This window comes from Salmo salar, chromosome 17 (assembly GCF_965601325.2).
Source record: "Salmo salar chromosome 17, fSalSal1, whole genome shotgun sequence".
NCBI classification, from domain to species: domain Eukaryota; kingdom Metazoa; phylum Chordata; class Actinopteri; order Salmoniformes; family Salmonidae; genus Salmo; species Salmo salar.
In genome coordinates, this window is record NC_138307.1 from 76074119 (window position 1) to 76095231 (window position 21113).

General features: G+C 44.4%; 1 protein-coding gene across 1 annotated transcript in view; it reads right to left on the minus strand.

Annotated features, from left to right (window-relative positions):
• Window positions 1-20685, minus strand: part of pdzrn4 (PDZ domain containing ring finger 4) — an 86827-nt gene extending 66142 nt beyond the window's left edge. Inside the window, exon 1 of the mRNA XM_082964125.1 lies at window positions 20258-20685. Within this exon, the coding sequence (XP_082820251.1) occupies window positions 20258-20326 (69 nt within the window). The 5' untranslated portion in view covers window positions 20327-20685. The remainder of the gene's footprint in view (window positions 1-20257) is intronic.
• Between the last annotated feature and the right edge of the window lie 428 nt (window positions 20686-21113).

The window sequence follows — 21113 nt, forward strand, 5'->3', positions numbered from 1 at the left end:
GATGAAACACAGTGGAACAGACACACAATGTATGCTGATAAAACCATGCATAGAAAACCATGTTCTGGGAGAGAATTATCCTAGCAGCAAAGCATTATAGTAGTATTTATAACCCACCAGTTAAAATCATCTCAATCACTGGGGTGACAGATTGAATTGATTGAATTGACATATTAGACAACCACAATACTAATCCACGCACCAATTCAAATGCAGTGGCATTAAACACATTACACACTAATTATATCTTTAACAAAAGAGCATAGCTAAATACCACCAGTTCACATAATAATGGTCAGTCTTGTCCTAAAACAGAATTACAACCATATTGAAATCATATTACAATCATATTACAACCATATTGAAATCATATTACAACCATATTACAACAATATTACAACCATATTACAATCATATTACAACCATATTACAACCATATTACAACCATATGAAATCATATTAGAACCATATTAGAACCATATTACAACCATATTAAAACCATATAACAAATATATATAAACCATATTACAACCATATTAAAACCATATTGAAACCATATTAAAACCACATTACAACCATATTAAAACCATATTGAAACCATATTAAAACCACATTACAACCATATTAAAACCATATTAAAACCATATTGAAACCATATTAAAACCACATTACAACCATATTAAAACCATATTAAAACAATATTAAAACCATATTACAACCACATGATTTGACACATGGACTGTTTTCCCCATTGTTTTCCCACCTCGTCTCCAGAGGAGACCAGAGGAGACCAGAGGAGAGAAAAGGAGTCACCTCACCTTCCTCTGCTGCATACGGTAGTCGATTTAAACCTGCACTGCTGTTGTCTGGTTAGGACTATAATGATGTGTTAATGAGTAGCTCCTTCTGTTTGTCTGTGGATGTGGGGCTAGTACAGGGATAGGGTTAGTACAGGGATAGGGTTAGGGTTAGTACAGGGATAGGGTTAGGGTTAGTACAGGGATAGGGTTAGGGTTAGTACAGGGATAGGGTTAGTACAGGGATAGGGTTAGAGTTAGTACAGGGTTAGGGTTAGTACAGGGATAGGGTTAGGGTTAGTACAGGGATAGGGTTAGAGTTAGTACAGGGATAGGGTTAGGGTTAGTACAGGGATAGGGTTAGTACAGGGATAGGGTTAGAGTTAGTACAGGGTTAGGGTTAGTACAGGGATAGGGTTAGGGTTAGTACAGGGATAGGGTTAGAGTTAGTACAGGGATAGGGTTAGTACAGGGATAGGGTTAGTACAGGGTTAGGGTTAGTACAGGGATAGGGTTATACAGGGATAGGGTTAGTACAGGGTTAGGGTTAGTACAGGAATAGGGTTAGGGTTAGGGTTAGTAGAGGGTTATGGTTAGTACAGGGTTAGGGTTAGTACAGGGTTAGGGTTAGTACAGGGATAGGGTTAGTACAGGGTTAGGGTTAGTACAAGGATAGGGTTAGTACTGGGTTATGGTTAGGGTTAGTAGAGGGTTAGGGTTAGTACAGGGTTAGGGTTAGTACAGGGTTATGGTTAGGGTTAGTAGAGGGTTAGGGTTAGTACAGGGATAGGGTTAGGGTTAGTACAGGGATAGGGTTAGGGTTAGTACAGGGATAGGGTTAGGGTTAGTACAGGGTTAAGGTTAGGGTTAGTAGAGGGTTAGGGTTAGGGTTAGTAGAGGGTTAGGGTTAGGGTTAGTAGAGGGTTAGGGTTAGGGTTAGTAGAGGGTTAGGGTTAGGGTTAGTAGAGGGTTAGGGTTAGTACAGGGATAGGGTTAGTACAGGGATAGGGATAGGGTTAGGGTTAGTACAGGGATAGGGTTAGGGTTAGGGTTAGTACAGGGATAGGGTTAGTACAGGGATAGGGTTAGGGTTAGTACAGGGATAAGGATAGGGTTAGGGTTAGTACAGGGATAGGGATAGGGTTAGGGCTAGTACAGAGATAGGGTTAGTGTTAGTACAGGGTTAGTACAGGGATAGGGTTAGGGGTTAGGGTTAGTACAGGGATAGGGTTAGTTACAGGGATAGGGTTAGGGTTAGGGTTAGTACAGGGATAGGGTTAGGGTTAGTACAGGGATAGGGTTAGGGTTAGTACAGGGATAGGGATAGGGTTAGTACAGGGATAGGGTTAGGGTTAGTACAGGGATAGGGTTAGGGTTAGTACAGGGATAGGGATAGGGTTAGTACAGGGATAGGGTTGGGGTTAGTACAGGGATAGTGTTAGGGTTAGTACAGGGATAGGGTTAGGGTTAGGGTTAGTACAGGGATAGGGTTAGGGTTAGTACAGGGATAGGGATAGGGTTAGGGTTAGTACAGGGATAGGGTTAGTGTTAGTACAGGGTTAGTACAGGGATAGGGTTAGGGTTAGTACAGGGATAGGGATAGGGTTAGTACAGGGATAGGGTTAGGGTTAGTACAGGGATAGGGTTAGTACAGGGATAGGGATAGGGTTAGTACAGGGATAGGGTTAGGGTTAGTACAGGGATAGGGTTAGTACAGGGATAGGGTTAGGGTTAGTACAGGGATAGGGATAGGGTTAGGGTTAGTACAGGGATAGGGTTAGTGTTAGTACAGGGTTAGTGCAGGGATAGGGTTAGAGTTAGTACAGGGATAGGGTTAGGGTTAGTACAGGGATAGGGATAGGGTTAGGGTTAGTACAGGGATAGGGTTAGGGTTAGTACAGGGATAGGGTTAGGGTTAGTACAGGGATAGGGATAGGGTTAGTACAGGGATAGGGTTAGGGTTAGTACAGGGATAGGGATAGGGTTAGTACAGGGATAGGGTTAGGGTTAGTACAGGGATAGGGATAGGGTTAGGGTTAGTACAGGGATAGGGATAGGGTTAGTACAGGGATAGGGATAGGGTTAGTACAGGGATAGGGTTAGGGTTAGTACGGGGATAGGGATAGGGTTAGTACAGGGATAGGGATAGGGATAGGGTTAGGGTTAGTACGGCCTGGTCCCAGATGGATAGACAGACAGCTACATATGCTTCCTTGTCCCTGTGTTTTTGCTCAATGTTCAAAGTCCCCAAGCCAAGCTGTTGCAAGTCAAGGAGTCATTTGTGTGCATACCATGCCATGCATTTACTAACTAACTACCCCCCAACACTCCACACACACACACACACTGAGACACACACACAGAGACACACACACATATTCATGCATGCATGCACGTGCACACACACATGGGCACACACACACATGCACACACATGCACACACATGCACACACACATACACACACCAGACACAGTCACAACACAATGGCAGACTAGTCACAACGCACACCTTAGTTGTTATTAGTGTAAAGATATGGGATGGAACGGCCAGAGAGGATGTGTTAATAACAGTTTCTCCCTTCACCGCCTCTCTTTCTCATTCCTTTTCCCACTAAGACGTCTTCAAAAATACAGCTAGTATTTCCAGTGAGATGACAGAGATAAAGGTGGCTGATAAAAACATATTTTGAAGAGTACCTCACCATGGGTCAAGTCTGAGAGGGAGGTTTGACACAGATTAAAAGGTCGCACACACACACACACACACACACACACACACACACACACACACACACACACACACACACACACACACACACACACACACACACACACACACACACTCAGTCCTCCAGCGTGTATGGGGATAAAAACAGAGGGGGAAAACATAATTTCATCATCAACTCTCTCAGACAGAGGAGGATGAATAGGAGAGATGGGTGATGAAGAGGAGAGATGGGGGGATGGAGAGGAGAGATGGAGAGATAAAGAGGAGAGATGGAGGATGAAGAGGAGAGATGGAGAGATGGAGGATGAAGAGGAGAGATGGAGGATGAAGAGGAGAGATAGAGGATGGAGAGGAGAGATAGAGGATGGAGAGGAGAGATGGAGAGATGAAGAGGAGAGATGGAGGATGAAGAGGAGAGATAGAGGATGGAGAGGAGAGATAGAGGATGGAGAGGAGAGATAGAGGATGGAGAGGAGAGATAGAGGATGGAGAGGAGAGATGGAGGATGAAGAGGAGAGATAGAGGATGAAGAGGAGAGATGGGGGGATGAGAAGTCAATACAACTCATCCTCTGTCTCTCTTGTTGTCCTGTACCACTCGAGACTGAGACTCGTAACATAAACACAACACATCAAAAAGAGTGAACCTATGTTATCTTCTCAGTACCAGACCACTACTAACTTAGGGTCTTCTCAGTACCAGACCACTTCTAACTTAGGGTCTTCTCAGTACCAGACCACTACTAACTTAGGATCTTCTCAGTACCAGACCACTACTAACTTAGGGTCTTCTCAGTACCAGACCACTACTAACTTAGGATCTTCTCAGTACCAGACCACTACTAACTTAGGATCTTCTCAGTACCAGACCACTACTAACTTAGGGTCTTCTCAGTACCAGACCACTACTAACTTAGGGTCTTCTCAGTACCAGACCACTACTAACTTAGGATCTTCTCAGTACCAGACCACTACTAACTTAGGGTCTTCTCAGTACTAGACCACTACTAACTTAGGGTCTTCTCAGTACCAGACCACTACTAACTTAGGGTCTTCTCAGTACCAGACCACTACTAACTTAGGGTCTTCTCAGTACCAGACCACTACTAACTTAGGGTCTTCTCAGTACTAGACCACTACTAACTTAGGGTCTTCTCAGTACTAGACCACTACTAACTTAGGGTCTTCTCAGTACCAGACCACTACTAACTTAGGGTCTTCTCAGTACCAGACCACTACTAACTTAGGGTCTTCGCAGTACCAGACCACTGCTAACTTAGGGTCTTAGCATAACTTGCCACTTCAATGCAAATCTCCCATTATAATCAACATATAGTATTGTCTATCTCAAGTTAGCAGAAAAACATCTAATTGGGCCTTTTCAAATAAAGTGTTGCCATGGAAACATCCAATATGCTCCACGGGTCCTTCATACACACTGCAGTCTGCAGTCTTGTATAACAGATCAACATGGGAAGGATATATGACAAGGGCTCTACAGAGGTCAGCTGTTCTCTCATTCCCTGGTTTGGCTGAGAGGTAAACAGATAAAGTCAGCAGCTACAGGCCAGTTGTATTCCAGCACAGCAGAACATTAGAACCGTCCACACGGGAGACATGGGGTGCCTCCCAAACGGCAACAGCGTCTCTACTTTCTAAAGTGGCTGAAGAAATGTGGCATGCCGCCCCGGGTCCTCTCCAAATGCTAACGCTGCACCATCAAGAGCGTCTTGACCTGCATCACGGCCTGGAACGGGAATTGCTCCGCCCACGACCCAAGGCCCTCTAGCGGGTGGTAGAGACGGCCCAGTACATCACTGGGGCTGTGTTCCCACCCATCAGGACACGTACTTGAAACAGTGCCTGAGGATCGCCCGCAGCATCATGAAGGACCCCACACACCCCAGCCACAAGCTGTTCTTTACATTGCCATCGGGCAGACGGTATCGGAGCATGAGGTCTGATACCAACAGGCTCAGAGACAGTTTCTATCTATAAGCCATCAGACTGATGAACACTTGAACTGGACTGACCACCTGCACTGCTGCTGCTACCAGACTCTTATTATACTGCAACATTTATACACTTGTGTATGTGTATGTGTGTCCGTGCGTGTGTGTCCGTGCGTGTGTGCGTGTCGCTGCATGTGTGTGTGTGTTCAAAGCCAGTGGTTACACTCAAGCCAGCAGACTGACAAGTGTTGCCTGTCATGTACCCGTCCCAGTAAATGTGCTTGTCTCTCCGTTTCAGAAATCACCAGAGAGAAGCCTGCTGTATTTGTCAGGCTGATCTAGCTGCTGGTGGACACCAGATCAATCAAACGGCATGTTTTCCATTCCTCACCTTTGTTCTTGGGCGTCACATTTATTGAGCCAGGGACATCATTCACAGAACTGCTCTGGCAGGGGAAGATGGATGATTACATTTGTGGCTGACAGTTTGGGAGATGGAGAACGCAGCAGGGTTCCCAGGTAGAAGAAGAGTAGGTTTAGGTGTAGATTAGTACACACACACACACACATGCAGACAGGGAGGGAGGGAGGCAGAAAGGGGGGGAGGCAGAAAGGGAAGGAGACAGGGAGGCAGTGAGGCAGGGAGGGAGACAGGGAGCCAGTGAGGGAGCAAGGGAGGCAGTGAGGTAGGGAGGGAGACAGGGAGGCAGTGAGGTAGCGAGGGAGATAGGGAGGCAGTGAAGAGGCAGTGAGACAGAGAGGCAGTGAGGAAAGGAGGGAGACAGGGAGGCAGTGAAGAGGCAGTGAGACAGGGAGGCAGTGAAGAAAGGAGGGAGACAGGGAGGCAGTGAAGAGGGAGTGAGACAGGGAGGCAGTGAGGAAAGGAGGGAGACAGGGAGGCAGTGAGGAAAGGAGGGAGACAGGGAGGCAGTGAGGAAAGGAGGGAGACAGGGAGGCAGTGAGGAAAGGAGGGAGACAGGGAGGCAGTGAGGAGGCAGTTAGGCAGGGAGGCAGTGAGGAAAGGAGGGAGACAGGGAGGAAGTGAGGAAAGGAGGGAGACTGGGAGGCAGTGAGGAGGCAGTTAGGCAGGGAGGCAGTGCCTATTTAGCAAGGCAAGTCAGTTAAGAACAAATTCTTATTTTACAATGACAGCCTACCCAGGCCAAACCCTTCCCTAACCTGGACGACGCTGGGCCAACTGTGCACCGCCCTATGGAAATGTGCTTGCACATATTCTCTCTCTATCTCTCTCTCTCTCTCTCTCTCTCTCTGTCTCTGTCTCTCTGTCTCTGTCTCTCTGTCTCTGTCTCTCTTTCTCTCTCTCAGAAACCCACTGTTGATTGTGATGAGGTAATGCTCCAGCCAGGTTGTGTGACCATATGTGACTGTCTGACCACAGCTTCCCCTGCTCTGTTTGATCCTCTGTGAGCACCGTAGGAGGTGCAGAGGTAGAGTGGCCCCTCCATGCTGTTGACCAGACTGGGCATGTGGCAGAGCATCTGTCCTTATAAGGTGACGATATCGAGGGACTGGCCTGAACTCGTTGGGAGCTAGTTAGTCCCTCGCGCTATTCGGTCAGTTACTGTCAGTTCAACAGTCAGTTACTGTCAGTTCATCAGTCAGTTACTGTCAGTTCAACAGTCAGTTACTGTCAGTTCAACAGTCAGTTACTGTCAGTTCGTCAGTCAGTTACTGTCAGTTCATCTGTCAGTTACTGTCAGTTCGACAGTCAGTTACTGTCAGTTCATCAGTCAGTTACTGTCAGTTCATCAGTCAGTTACTGTCAGTCAGTCAGTCAGTTACTGTCAGTTCGACAGTCAGTTACTATCAGTTCATCAGTCAGTTACTGTCAGTTTGACAGTCAGTTACTGTCAGTTCATCAGTCAGTTACTGTCAGTTCATCAGTCAGTTACTGTCAGTTCGTCAGTCAGTTACTATCAGTCAGTCAGTTACTGTCAGTTCATCAGTCAGTCAGTTACTGTCAGTTCATCAGTCAGTTACTATCAGTTCATCAGTCAGTTACTATCAGTTCATCAGTCAGTTACTATCAGTTCGTCAGTCAGTTACTGTCAGTTCATCAGTCAGTTACTATCAGTCAGTCAGTTACTATCAGTTCATGAGTCAGTTACTGTCAGTTTGTCAGTCAGTTACTGTCAGTTCGACAGTCAGTTACTGTCAGTTCATCAGTCAGTTACTGTCAGTTTGTCAGTCAGTTACTGTCAGTTTGTTAGTCAGTCAGTTACTGTCAGTTCGTTAGTCAGTCAGTTACTGTCAGTTCATCAGTCAGTCAGTTACTGTCAGTTCATCAGTCAGTTACTATCAGTTCGTAGGTCAGTTACTGTCAGTTCGTCAATCAGTCAGTTACTGTCAGTTCATCAGTCAGTTACTATCAGTTCATCAGTCAGTTACTATCAGTTCATCAGTCAGTTACTGTCAGTTTGTCAGTCAGTTACTGTCAGTTTGTCAGTCAGTTACTGTCAGTGCGTCAGTCAGTTACTGTCAGTGCGTCAGACAGTTACTGTCAGTGCGTCAGTCAGTTACTATCAGTTCGTCAGTCAGTTACTGTCAGTCAGTCAGTTACTGTCAGTTCGTCAGTCAGTCAGTTACTGTCAGTCAGTCAGTTACTGTCAGTTCGTCATTCAGTTCCAGTCAGTCAGTCAGTTACTGTCAGTCAGTCAGTCGGTCAGTCAGTTACTGTCAGTCAGTCAGTCAGTTCCAGTCAGTCAGTTACTGTCAGTCAGTCAGTCAGTCAGTTACTGTCAGTCAGTCAGTCAGTTACTGTCAGTCACTCAGTCAGTTACTGTCAGTGCGTCAGTCAGTTACTATCAGTTCATCAGTCAGTTACTGTCAGTTTGTCAGTCAGTTACTGTCAGTTTGTCAGTCAGTTACTGTCAGTTTGTCAGTCAGTTACTGTCAGTTTGTCAGTCAGTTACTGTCAGTGCGTCAGTCAGTTACTGTCAGTTTGTCAGTCAGTTACTGTCAGTGCGTCAGTCATTTACTATCAGTGTGTCAGTCAGTTACTATCAGTTCGTCAGTCAGTTACTGTCAGTTTGTCAGTCAGTTACTGTCAGCTCGTCATTCAGTTACTGTCAGTCAGTCAGTTACTGTCAGTCAGTCAGTCAGTCAGTCAGTTACTGTCAGTCAGTTACTGTCAGTCAGTTACTGTCAGTTTGTCAGTCATTTACTGTCAGTTTGTCAGTCAGTTACTGTCAGTCAGTCAGTTACTGTCAGTTCGTCAGTCAGTCAGTTACTGTCAGTCAGTCAGTTACTGTCAGTTCGTCATTCAGTTCCAGTCAGTCAGTCAGTTCCAGTCAGTCAGTTACTGTCAGTCAGTCAGTTCCAGTCAGTCAGTTACTGTCAGTCAGTCAGTCAGTTACTGTCAGTCAGTCAGTCAGTCAGTTACTGTCAGTTTGTCAGTTAGTTACTGTCAGTCAGTCAGTCAGTTACTGTCAGTCATTCAGTCAGTTGATGTCAGTCAGTCAGTTACTATCAGTTCGTCGGTCAGTTACTGTCAATCCGTCAGTCAGTTACTGTCAGTCAGTCAGTCAGTCAGTCAGTCAGTCAGTCAGTCAGTCAGTTACTGCCAGTCAGTCAGTCAGTTACTGTCAGTTCGTCAGTCAGTTACTGTCAGTCAGTCAGTCAGTCAGTCAGTCAGTCAGTCAGTCAGTCAGTCAGTCAGTTACTGCCAGTCAGTTAGTCAGTTACTGCCAGTCAGTCAGTCAGTTACTGCCAGTCAGTTAGTCAGTTACTGTCAGTTCGTCGGTCAGTTACTATCAGTTCATCGGTCAGTTACTGCCAGTCAGTCAGTCAGTTACTGTCAGTTCGTCAGTCAGTTACTGTCAGTCAGTCAGTCAGTCAGTCAGTCAGTCAGTCAGTCAGTCAGTCAGTCAGTTACTGCCAGTCAGTTAGTCAGTTACTGCCAGTCAGTCAGTCAGTTACTGCCAGTCAGTTAGTCAGTTACTGTCAGTTCGTCGGTCAGTTACTATCAGTTCATCGGTCAGTTACTGCCAGTCAGTCAGTCAGTTACTGTCAGTTCGTCGGTCAGTTACTATCAGTTCGTAGGTCAGTTACTATCAGTTCATCGGTCAGTTACTGCCAGTCAGTTAGTCAGTTACTGTCAGTTCGTCGGTCAGTTACTATCAGTTCATCGGTCAGTTACTGCCAGTCAGTCAGTCAGTTACTATCAGTCAGTCAGTCAGTTACTATCAGTTCGTAGGTCAGTTACTATCAGTTCATCGGTCAGTTACTGCCAGTCAGTTAGTCAGTTACTGTCAGTTCGTAGGTCAGTTACTATCAGTTCATCGGTCAGTTACTGCCAGTCAGTTAGTCAGTTACTGTCAGTTCGTAGGTCAGTTACTATCAGTTCATCGGTCATGTACTGCCAGTCAGTTAGTCAGTTACTGTCAGTTCGTAGGTCAGTTACTATCAGTTCATCGGTCAGTTACTGCCAGTCAGTCAGTCAGTTACTGTCAGTCAGTCAGTCAGTTACTATCAGTTCATCGGTCAGTTACTGCCAGTCAGTCAGTCAGTTACTATCAGTTCATCGGTCAGTTACTGCCAGTCAGTCAGTCAGTTACTATCAGTCAGTCAGTCAGTTACTATCAGTTCGTAGGTCAGTTACTATCAGTTCATCGGTCAGTTACTGCCAGTCAGTTAGTCAGTTACTGTCAGTTCGTAGGTCAGTTACTATCAGTTCATCGGTCAGTTACTGCCAGTCAGTTAGTCAGTTACTGTCAGTTCGTAGGTCAGTTACTATCAGTTCATCGGTCAGTTACTGCCAGTCAGTTAGTCAGTTACTGTCAGTTCGTAGGTCAGTTACTATCAGTTCATCGGTCAGTTACTGCCAGTCAGTCAGTCAGTTACTGTCAGTCAGTCAGTCAGTTACTATCAGTTCATCGGTCAGTTACTGCCAGTCAGTCAGTCAGTTACTATCAGTTCATCGGTCAGTTACTGCCAGTCAGTTAGTCAGTTACTGTCAGTTCGTAGGTCAGTTACTATCAGTTCATCGGTCAGTTACTATCAGTCAGTTAGTCAGTTACTATCAGTTCGTAGGTCAGTTACTATCAGTTCATCGGTCAGTTACTATCAGTCAGTTAGTCAGTTACTATCAGTTCGTAGGTCAGTTACTATCAGTTCGTAGGTCAGTTACTATCAGTTCGTAGGTCAGTTACTATCAGTTCGTCGGTCAGTGGCGGTTTGGTGGCCACTTTCTTTTCTTCAGAAAAACACTTTCCCATTTCTCTGGGAAAACAGGGGTCAAAGAGAGCCTAGATAAACAGCTGAAAACACCTACAACTATCCCAGTGACTCTGCCAGGTCCTCCTGGAGAAGAAGACTGGGATGGTTTTCTCTAGAGAGGAGACATGCCAAGCTGGTGGGACAAAAGACAAGGAATACATTTCCAATGCCGATCCCACTAGGGAGAACCAACAACAAACACTCACACCTCAGTCATGAATAGTCTAGGGCTGGTGAGGCTAGCAGGGTCAGCCAGACAGGAATTGGATTCAAAATGTTAGAATGTGTGAAAATAACAGAGGGGGGTGGGTGGAGGATGGACTGTTGAATTAGTCGGGTAAATGACTATTATTCATGTAACATGAAAGATGTAGAATAGTGGCAGAAGTCTGGTGGTATGAGATTCACACCAGTGTATTATCGGAAACAAAGGATGGAGTGGAAAGAGAGAGAGACAGAGCGACAGAGATAGAGACAAAGACAGAGACAGAGAGAGGTGTGAAAGAGAGAGAGAGAGAGAGAGAGAGAGAGAGAGAGAGAGCGAATGAGAAAAGAGAGTGAGAAGGGGAGAGAGGGAGGTGTGTGACAGGGAGATAGAGACTGAAGGAGTGTGACAGGGAGATATAGACTGAAGGAGTGTGACAGGGAGATAGAGACTGAATGAGTGTGACAGGGAGATATAGACTAAAGGAGTGTGACAGGGAGATAGAGACTGAAGGAGTGTGACAGGGAGATAGAGACTGAAGGAGTGTGACAGGGAGATAAAGACTGAAGGAGTGTGAGAGAACATGTGAGTGAGACAGAAGGATGGAGAGAGAGGGAGGCCTATAAAGAGAGAGATTAACAGAAGCCCTCTCTTTCACTGCTGTGCTCTACCTAACACACAGTAACACTGACACACTTTCAGCCTAGTGTGCTAGGAGCGCTCTCCTCCCTGTTCTCTTTCCCTCCTCTCCCTCCATCCCCCGTCTCCCTCGTTCCTTATCTCCCTGAGGTTCCTCTGTATAATATCTGAACCCATCCACTCCTCTAAACTGTGTGGTTAGTAGCACTTTTCTCTATCACTCTCTCTTCTCTCAGTAAGATGTCTGATGCTCAGAAAACTCCAGGTGATGTTGAGTCTGGATTATAGGTGCTGGGGTATTCCCTGGTACTGGATGAACTGTAAATACAGAAATACACACACACACACACACACACACACACACACACACACACACACACACACACACACACACACACACACACACACACACACACACACACACACACACACACACACACACACACACACACACACACACACACACACACACAGCATTCTCTAATAAATGTCAATCTTGTCACTCTAGCTATCAGCACCAGAATTCCCCCAGTCCTACATCTCTACTCTTCATCTGAGAACAGTGGAGAGGGACTTCACTGTCATTTTTCAGACAGATGCTGCCTGTTTCCTGGGTCGTACTATAGCCTAGAGATGCCCCAAAGGACCCACCGTGGGCCCTGGCCTGCCTGAGTTTGACAAGGCTAATCTTCCTGTTACCCGACGAGGCAGACAAAAGAGACATTCTCGTCCCAATTAAAGCACAGGAGCGTTTAGTAAAATAGCTTAATGAGCTCGCCGATCAGCGCAGCATGAAAATAGTCATTAGCAACAGCTTTTAGGTAGCGAGGCTAGCCTAGTGTCTGCCGCACACACTCACTCACTCACTCACACGCGCATGGCGCTAGCTGCTCTCCTGGTGTAATTATCTTTGAGAGAGAGACAGAGGGAGGGAGAGAAAGAGAGAATGAGAGAGAGAGAGTGAGAGAGAGAAACAGAGAAACAGAGAGAGAGAGAGGGAGAGAGAGAGAGAGAGAGAGAAAGAGAGAGTGAGCAAGAGAGACAGAGAGGCATCTTCCCCAATATTTGGAACAAAGGACTGATAACCCCAATCCACAAAAGTGGAGACAAATTTGACTCCAATAACTACCATGGGATATGCGTCAACAGCAACCTTGGGAAAATCCTCTGCATTAACAGCAGACCTGTACATTTCCTCAGTGAAAACAATGTACTGAGCAAATGTCAAATTGGCTTTTTACCAAATTACCGTACGACAGACCACGTATTCACCCTGCACACCCTAATTGACAAACAAACAAACCAAAACAAAGGCAAAGTCTTCTCATGTTTTGTTGACTTCAAAAAAGCTTTTGACTGAATTTGGCATGAGGGTCTGCTATACAAATTGATGGAAAGTGGTGTTTGGGGAAAAACATAGGACATTATAAAATCCATGTGCACAAACAACAAGTGTGCGTTTAAAATTGGCACATTTCTTTCCACAGGGCCGTGGGGTGAGACAGTGTGCAGCATAAGTCTCACCCTCTACAACATATAGGCGAGGGCACTAGAAAAGTCTGCAGCACCCAGCCTCACCCTACTAGAATCTGAAGTCAAATGTCTACTGTTTGCTGATGATCTGGTGCTTCTGTCACCAACCAAGGATGGCCTACAGCAGCACCTAGATATTCTGCACAGATTCTGTCAGACCTGGGCCCTGGCAGTATATCTCAGTAAGACAAAAATAATGGTGTTACAAAAAAGGTCCAGTCGCCAGAACCACAAATACAAATTCCATCTAGACACCTGTCGTGTCTTTGGGGTACCATTAAACGGAAGATATGTTTATCAATTAGCTCCCTGTAATTATTATCACGCGATTAAACTGATTAATCGTTTAATTGTAATTAACTAGGAGATCGGGGCACCAAGGAGAATATTCAGATTACAAAGCTATAATTTTCCTAATATAACTTTCCTGTACTATAATATTATATTCTATTATAGTATAGGCAGATTATCTTCTAGTTTAATTGGTGTATTTTACCTCTAGTCCAGTCTCATTCCAAAACGTCGTAAATTGTTGTATCTGCACGAACCCAGTCTTTACTAAAATCATCCATACATCAATTGTCTTAAAATCATTTATTTACTACACTAAGTAATTAACTGAAAAACATACAAACAGTCATTATCGTCACAAATGATTGGTATCGGAATGTGCCCTACTGGCTAAACAGGCAGGTCGGCCTGTTGAACAATGGATCATAAAAGGTCGGCTGAGAAGTTACACAGGGTTCATTAATATTAACAATTGACAATTGAAGGCTCACTCATTCGGGAACAATTGCAATCAATATATATTTACGCTCAGTGTGTGGTTCTGATTCTTGTTGGAGAGTAGTTCTGTTGGGGAGTTTTGTCCGCGTTCTCTCTCTCTCTCTCGGTTAGAATGGATCTTTCAGAGCGACATTCATTAATGTCGTCATCGAATGGTTGGTTCGTTGGTCTTCGCGTTCAATGATATAATTTACTTAGCTGCAGACTAATAATTAATATCAAAGACTTGTTCTTATTCTGTCAGTATCGATAGTCTAAAAGTTAACCACGTGGTATGGTTCACTTTCAGTAGAGGAATTGGAAGGTAAAACCTATTAGCCAACGGAGTGTAGGCCTGGTCTGAAGAAATGTAAATCCGGGGGTGTTTTATAGTGCCCATAGAACAGCTTGTCAAATGACGCCTGGTCCTGTATGGGTCCCTGGGGGCGTGCCTATGACTGAGTTAGATTTGGTTACAGAAATACAATTCTATCACATTACATCAGTACATAGCATCTCAATGTCTTACAAAAGCTTTATCCTTATTAATACATTCCATACACCCATATGATGCAGTCTTAAACTGAGACAATTATATCAATGGTTTTATGGTAATATGGCTATATTGTCTCTTCTGAGTATCACAAAATGGTACCAAGCGGATCAGTTCGTAGCTGGATTCTTCACCAATCTTCCATACCTTCTCCAGAACACAAAATGTCGCTTGGCTCTCCAATTCTATGAGTTGGAAGAATTTCCTGTGTCTCTCTATGGGCCATGTGGCCAGAGACTCTCCTGGAATTTTAGAGTTTTTACGACCCTTTACACACAGGGTGGATTGTGTGCAAAAGGGAGGGGTCAACTGTCCTCCCTGTACCAAAAGAGGCCAACGTCATGACACACCGTTACCCTAGGACACACAAAAAACTATACATACCTCGGCCTAAACATCAGCGCCACAGGTAACTTCCACAAAGCTGTGAACGAGCTGAGAGACAAGGCAAGAAGGACCTTCTATGCCATCAAAAGGAACAGAAAATTTGACATACCAATTAGGATCTGGCTAAAAATATCTGAATCAGTTATAGAACCCATTGCCCTTTATGGTTGTGAGGTCTGGGGTCTGCTCACCAACCAAGAATTTACAAAACGGGCCAAACACCTTGAAGAATTAGGCAAATATCCCAGTGGCTATATGTGCTGTAATTGCTGCAAAAGGTGGGTCTACAAAGTATTGACTTTGGGGGAGTGAATAGTTATGCACGCTCAAGTTTTCTGTTTTTTTTTCTTATGTCTTGTTTGTTTCACAATAACAAATATTTTGCATTGCAAAATAGTAAAAATGCCAAGGGGGGTGAATACTTTCGCAAGCCACTGTATGTACAGAATCAGTGAGCATAGGCTTGTTGTTGATAAAGGTCGCCGTATGCATGACCCGGTTCTCAAGAGAAGAAAGGCTATGTGCACACCGCTCACAAAACGAGGTAGAAACTGAGCTGCACTTCCTTTTATTTTTTATTTGATTTAACCTTTATTTAACTAGGCAAGTCAGTTTAAGAACAAATTCTTATTTACAATGACGGCCTCCCAGTCTCTTCCTAACCTCCTGCCAAATGTATGACCATATTAGAGACACATATTTGCCTCAGATTAGACAGACCCACAAAGAATTCTAAAACAAACCCAATTTTGATAAACTCCCATATCTACTGGGTGAAATACCACAGTGTGACATCACAGCAGCAAGATGTGACCTGTTGCCACAAGAAAAGGTCAACCAGTGAAGAACAAACACCATTGTAAATACAACCCATATTTATGTTTATTTATTTTCCCTTTCGTACTTTAACTATTTGCACATCATTATAACACTGTATATAGACATAATATAACATCTGAAATGTCTTTATTATTTTGGAACTATTATTTTGTGAGTGTAATGTCACCTGTTCAATTCCATTTCACTTGCCTTGGCAATGTAAAGATATGTTTACAATGCCAATAAAGCCCATTGAATTGAAAAGAGAGAGAGAGAGAGAGAGAGAGAGAGAGAGAGAGAGAGAGGAGAGAGAGAGAGAGAGAGAGAGAGAGAGAGAGAGAGAGAGACTAACCTCCTGCTAAATGTATGACCATTTTAGAGACACATATTTCCCTCAGATTACACAGATCCACAAAGAATTCCAAAACAAAGGTCAACCAGTGAAGAACAAACACCACATTAAATACAACCCATATTTATGTTTTATTTATTTTCCCTTTTGTACTTGAACTATTTGCACATAATATGACATTTGAAATGTCTTTATTATTTTGTGAGTGTAATGTTTACTGTTATTTGTATTGTTTATTTCACTTTTGTTTATTATCTACTTCACTTGCATTGGCAATGTTAACATACAGTATGTTTCCCATGCCAATAAAGCACTTCAATTGAATTGAAATGTAATTGACATTGAAATGTAATTGAATTGAGAGTGTCACACCTTGACAACCATGTTCCTCCACCATGTACAGTAGCCTACAGCCATATTCCTCCACCATGTACAGTAACAAACAGCCATATTCCTCCACCATGTACAGTAACCTACAGCCATATTCTTCCACCATGTACAGTAACCTACAGCCATGTTCCTCCACCATGTACAGTAGCCTACAGCCATGTTCCTCCACCATGTACAGTAGCCTACAGCCATGTTCCTCCACCATGTACAGTAACCTACAGCCAATATGTTCCTCCACCATGTACAGTAACCTACAGCCATGTTCCTCCACCATGTACAGTAACCTACAGGCATGTTCCTCCACCATGTACAGTAACCTACAGCCATGTTCCTCCACCATGTACAGTAGCCTACAGCCATGTTCCTCCACCATGTACAGTAGCCTACAGCCATGTTCCTCCACCATGTACAGTAACCTACAGCCATGTTCCTCCACCATGTACAGTAACCTACAGCCATGTTCCTCCACCATGTACAGTAACCTACAGGCCATGTTCCTCCACCATGTACAGTAACCTACAGCCATGTTCCTCCACCATGTACAGTAACCTACAGCCATGTTCCTCCACCATGTACAGTAGCCTACAGCCATGTTCCTCCACCATGTACAGTAGCCTACAGCCATGTTCCTCCACCATGTACAGTAACCTACAGCCATGTTCCTCCACCATGTACAGTAACCTACAGCCATGTTCCTCCACCATGTACAGTAACCTACAGCCATGTTCCTCCACCATGTACAGTAGCCTACAGCAGTACGAGTCATAGAAATGACCATCTTGTCTTCGGGTTTTTTTTGCCAGTCTCTGTGTTTTTTATATGCAGGAAGCATAAATTGTACAAATGTAAACTTACAAAGAATTGTTCAAGTTAGAACCCATGTATATTAGTTAATATACAGTACAGCAACAACTACATAAATATATGTTAAGGTCCATTATCTGCTACCTGCATTTTAAAACTACAACATTTTCTCTCAGCCTCATCACAAACTGTGTAGAATAGCAGGAAATTTGCTTTTAAACTACATTTTCTCTCAGCCTCTTCGCAAAGTGTGTAGAATAGCAGGAAATTTGCTTTTAAACTACATTTTCTCTCAGCCTCATCTCAAAGTGTGTAGAATAGCAGGACATTTGCTTTTAAACTACATTTTCTCTCAGCCTCTTCGCAAAGTGTGTAGAATAGCAGGAAATTAGCTTTAAAACTACAAAATGTTCTCTCGGCCTCATGGCAGAATGTGATCAAAAGCATGAGATGAGCTATAATTATATATTTTTTTACATCTCCGCCTCATGGGGAAAAAAGTGTAGATTTGCAGAAAAGTAGCTTTAAAACGGCAACATTTTCTCTTAGCATCATGACAAAATGTGTAGAATAAAACTGGGGTAGTCCGGCCCTGGGAATGAGTTGGTTTGGACACCTGGTAAACCAAGGTTACTCTTTCTATCCATTAGTGGTTTTGTCTCATGTGCTGTTCTGGGTCTCTGCTGACACAAGCAGACATGAAAACTGAACGAGGAGGGTGGAGCCAAATGCTTCCTCAGGCATATAGTTGTGGCAGACTGTATCTAACTTAGAGGACAAAAACACTGGATACCTGCTACTCAACTGATATTCAGCACCACACCACAATAACATTCACACCCAGGTGGTTCCTTCTGTTCCTATTTTATCAACCCATCGAGAGCTTGGAACTATACAGTTCTATAAGGTTATAACGATTCTGGCAGAATTGACTCTGCAGTTCCCAACTTTCATTGGTTTGAATGGAGTCAGTTATTTTTTATCTTGAATTCTTTTGAACTTAACAGTATGCATTGGGGTATTTAGAGTACTGTATAGGTAGAGAACATTGAACAGAACAAGGCTGGGTCAATAACTCCATTCTGTAAAAAATGACGATAGAACTGTAGCAGTAGTTCCAAACCCTTGACATTCCATTCAAGCACAATCAAAGAAATGAATCATGCATTCACTAAATTGCTAATTTCCCATTAAAACAATGAACCAGATGTAAAAACAATACAAGCCATTAGACATTTTTGTTGTTGTGGTTAGACAAAAGGAAAAGGGTCCAACTCTTAATGCCCCGACACTCATTAGTGGTCTCTAACAGAGACTCTGTTTGATTATAAAGGTTTTATAAAGGAAAGAGAAACCACACTGCCACAAACAACACAAATATCACACTGCCACAAACAGGCAGCGATATTTCATATGTTGTGCTTTGATGTACTCAGTATCCCATCCTCCCATGGAAACAGCATGCAGGGAAAGATGAGTTGCAGTGAGAGCATCATGAACCCCTCTGAAGCCAGCAGAGGACAATTATAGAACTTGTTCTTTACATCTTCTGCTGCTGTGGAGAAATAACTAACTGTCCCTTCTGTGTCTTTTCTCTCTCTCTCTTCTCTCTCTCCCTTCTCTCTCTCCCTTCTCTCTTCTCTCTCCCTTCTCTCATCTCTCTCTCCCTTCTCTATTCTCTCTCCCTTCTCTCTTCTCTCTCTCCCTTCTCTCTTCTCTCTCTCCCCTTCTCCCTTCTCTCTCTCCCTTCTCTATTCTCTCTCTCCCTTCTCTATTCTCTCTCTCCCTTCTCTATTCTCTCTCCCTTCTCCCTTCTCTCTCTCCCTTCTCTGTTCTCTCTCTTCACTCTCCCTTCTCTGTTCTCTCTTCTCTCTCCCTTCTCTCTCTCTCCCTTCTCTCTTCTCTCTCCCTTCTCTCTTCTCTCTCTCCCTTCTCTATTCTCTCTCTCCCTTCTCTATTCTCTCTCTTCTCTCTCCCTTCTCTCTTCTCTCTCCCTTCTCTATTCTCTCTCCCATCTCTATTCTCTCTCTCCCTTCTCTATTCTCTCTCTCCCTTCTCTATTCTCTCTCCCTTCTCTCTCTCCCTTCTCTGTTCTCTCTCTTCACTCTCCCTTCTCTGTTCTCTCTTCTCTCTCCCATCTCTATTCTCTCTCCCTTCTCTCTTCTCTCTCTCCCTTCTCTATTCTCTCTCTCCCTTCTCTCTTCTCTCTCCCTTCTCCCTTCTCTCTCTCCCTTCTCTCTTCTCTCTCCCTTCTCTCTTCTCTCTCTCCCTTCTCTCTCTCCCTTCTCTCTTCTCTCTCCCTTCTCCCTTCTCCCTTCTCTCTCCCTTCTCTCTTCTCTCTCCCTTCTCTCTTCTCTCTCCCTTCTCTCATCTCTCTCCCTTCTCCCTTCTCTCTCTCCCTTCTCTCTCTCCCTTCTCTCATCTCTCTCCCTTCTCCCTTCTCTCTCTCCCTTCTCTCTTCTCTCTCCCTTCTCTCTTCTCTCTCCCTTCTCTCTCTCCCTTCTCTCTTCTCTCTCCCTTCTCTATTCTCTCTCCCTTCTCTCTCTCTCCCTTCTCTCTTCTCTCTCCCTTCTCCCTTCTCTCTCTCCCTTCTCTCTTCTCTCTCCCTTCTCTATTCTCTCTCCTTCTCTCTCTCTCCCTTCTCTGTTCTCTCTCTTCTCTCTCCCTTCTCTCTCTCTCTCCCTTCTCTCTCTCCTTCTCTCTCTCACCCTTCTCTATTCTCTCTCCCTTCTCCCTTCTCTCTCTCCTTCTCTCTTCTCTCTCTCCCTTCTCTCTTCTCTCTCTCTCCCTTCTCTCTTCTCTCTCCTTCTCTCCCTCCCTTCTCTATTCTCTCTCTCCCTTTTCTCTTTGAAGAGAATACTGCATATTCTGCCTGCCTGACTAACTGTCTAACTGCTCAGAACAAATGGTCTCATTTTCTCTCTCCTTTGCTTGCCTTCTAATCTAAAAGTATCCTCTCTTTCTTTCTCTTTCTCTCTCTCACACTCTCTCCTTCTTTTCTGAAAACACCCTCACATGTTCCCACCAAATCTCATTCCTATCTTCCAGTGTGAAAAACATTTCACATCTTCAACAGTGTCAAGTCTCTCTTACCTGTGCAATCTCATACAGCAGCTTGTAGTGTTCCTCCCGTTTCTGTAAAGTGCACAAATTGCAGCCCATTCTAGTTGTCGTGGAGATGACAGGCGGCTGCGGTGCGCGGTGGGTCCCCCAGGGTAGATATGCGGAGGATCACACAGGGGGCTCTGCCTGAAAACCCGGCTCCGTTTTTCATCAGGGTATCCTTAGAAAGACACTCTTCTCTCACCCTCACACACACAGCGGTACCACAGTACACACACACTCCGATACACCAATGCTAAGCTCCACGCTCCAGGATCCAGCAAAGTGTGTTGTGTTGGGAGTCCTCTCAGAGTGTGTGTGTTGTGTGTTGTGTTTGTCAGTAGAAGAAGCAATCAGCTTCTCTCTCTCTCCTCTCTATCTCTTTCTTTCACACACTCTCTCTCATTCCCTCTCGTCTCCCTCTCTCTCTGTCACTATGAGCACACATTCATACACACGCTGGGCTTGTAGAGACACACCCCTCTCTCTGTCAGGCTTGCTGCACATCACTACACCTACTGTGGTTTATGAATAATAATCAAGCTCATTGGCTGTTCTGTTAGGGGGAGGAGTAAGAGGGAGGGGGATGTTCTCAAAGCTCTGATACAATACTGAGCTGGTACTGTGCTTAATGTGTGTGTGAGAGTGTGTATGTGTATGTGGGGGGGGGGGGGGGGTCTCTGGGTGTGTATGTGTCTGCATTTGTGTGTATGTGTGTGCGTTTACTTACATATACAGAATAGTACATCTAAACAAAGCCATGAAAAACCTCAACCTCCTTTATTGGACATTCAATGTATTTTACCCAATTGAACTGTTACAAAACACAATACATTGACATCTGGAT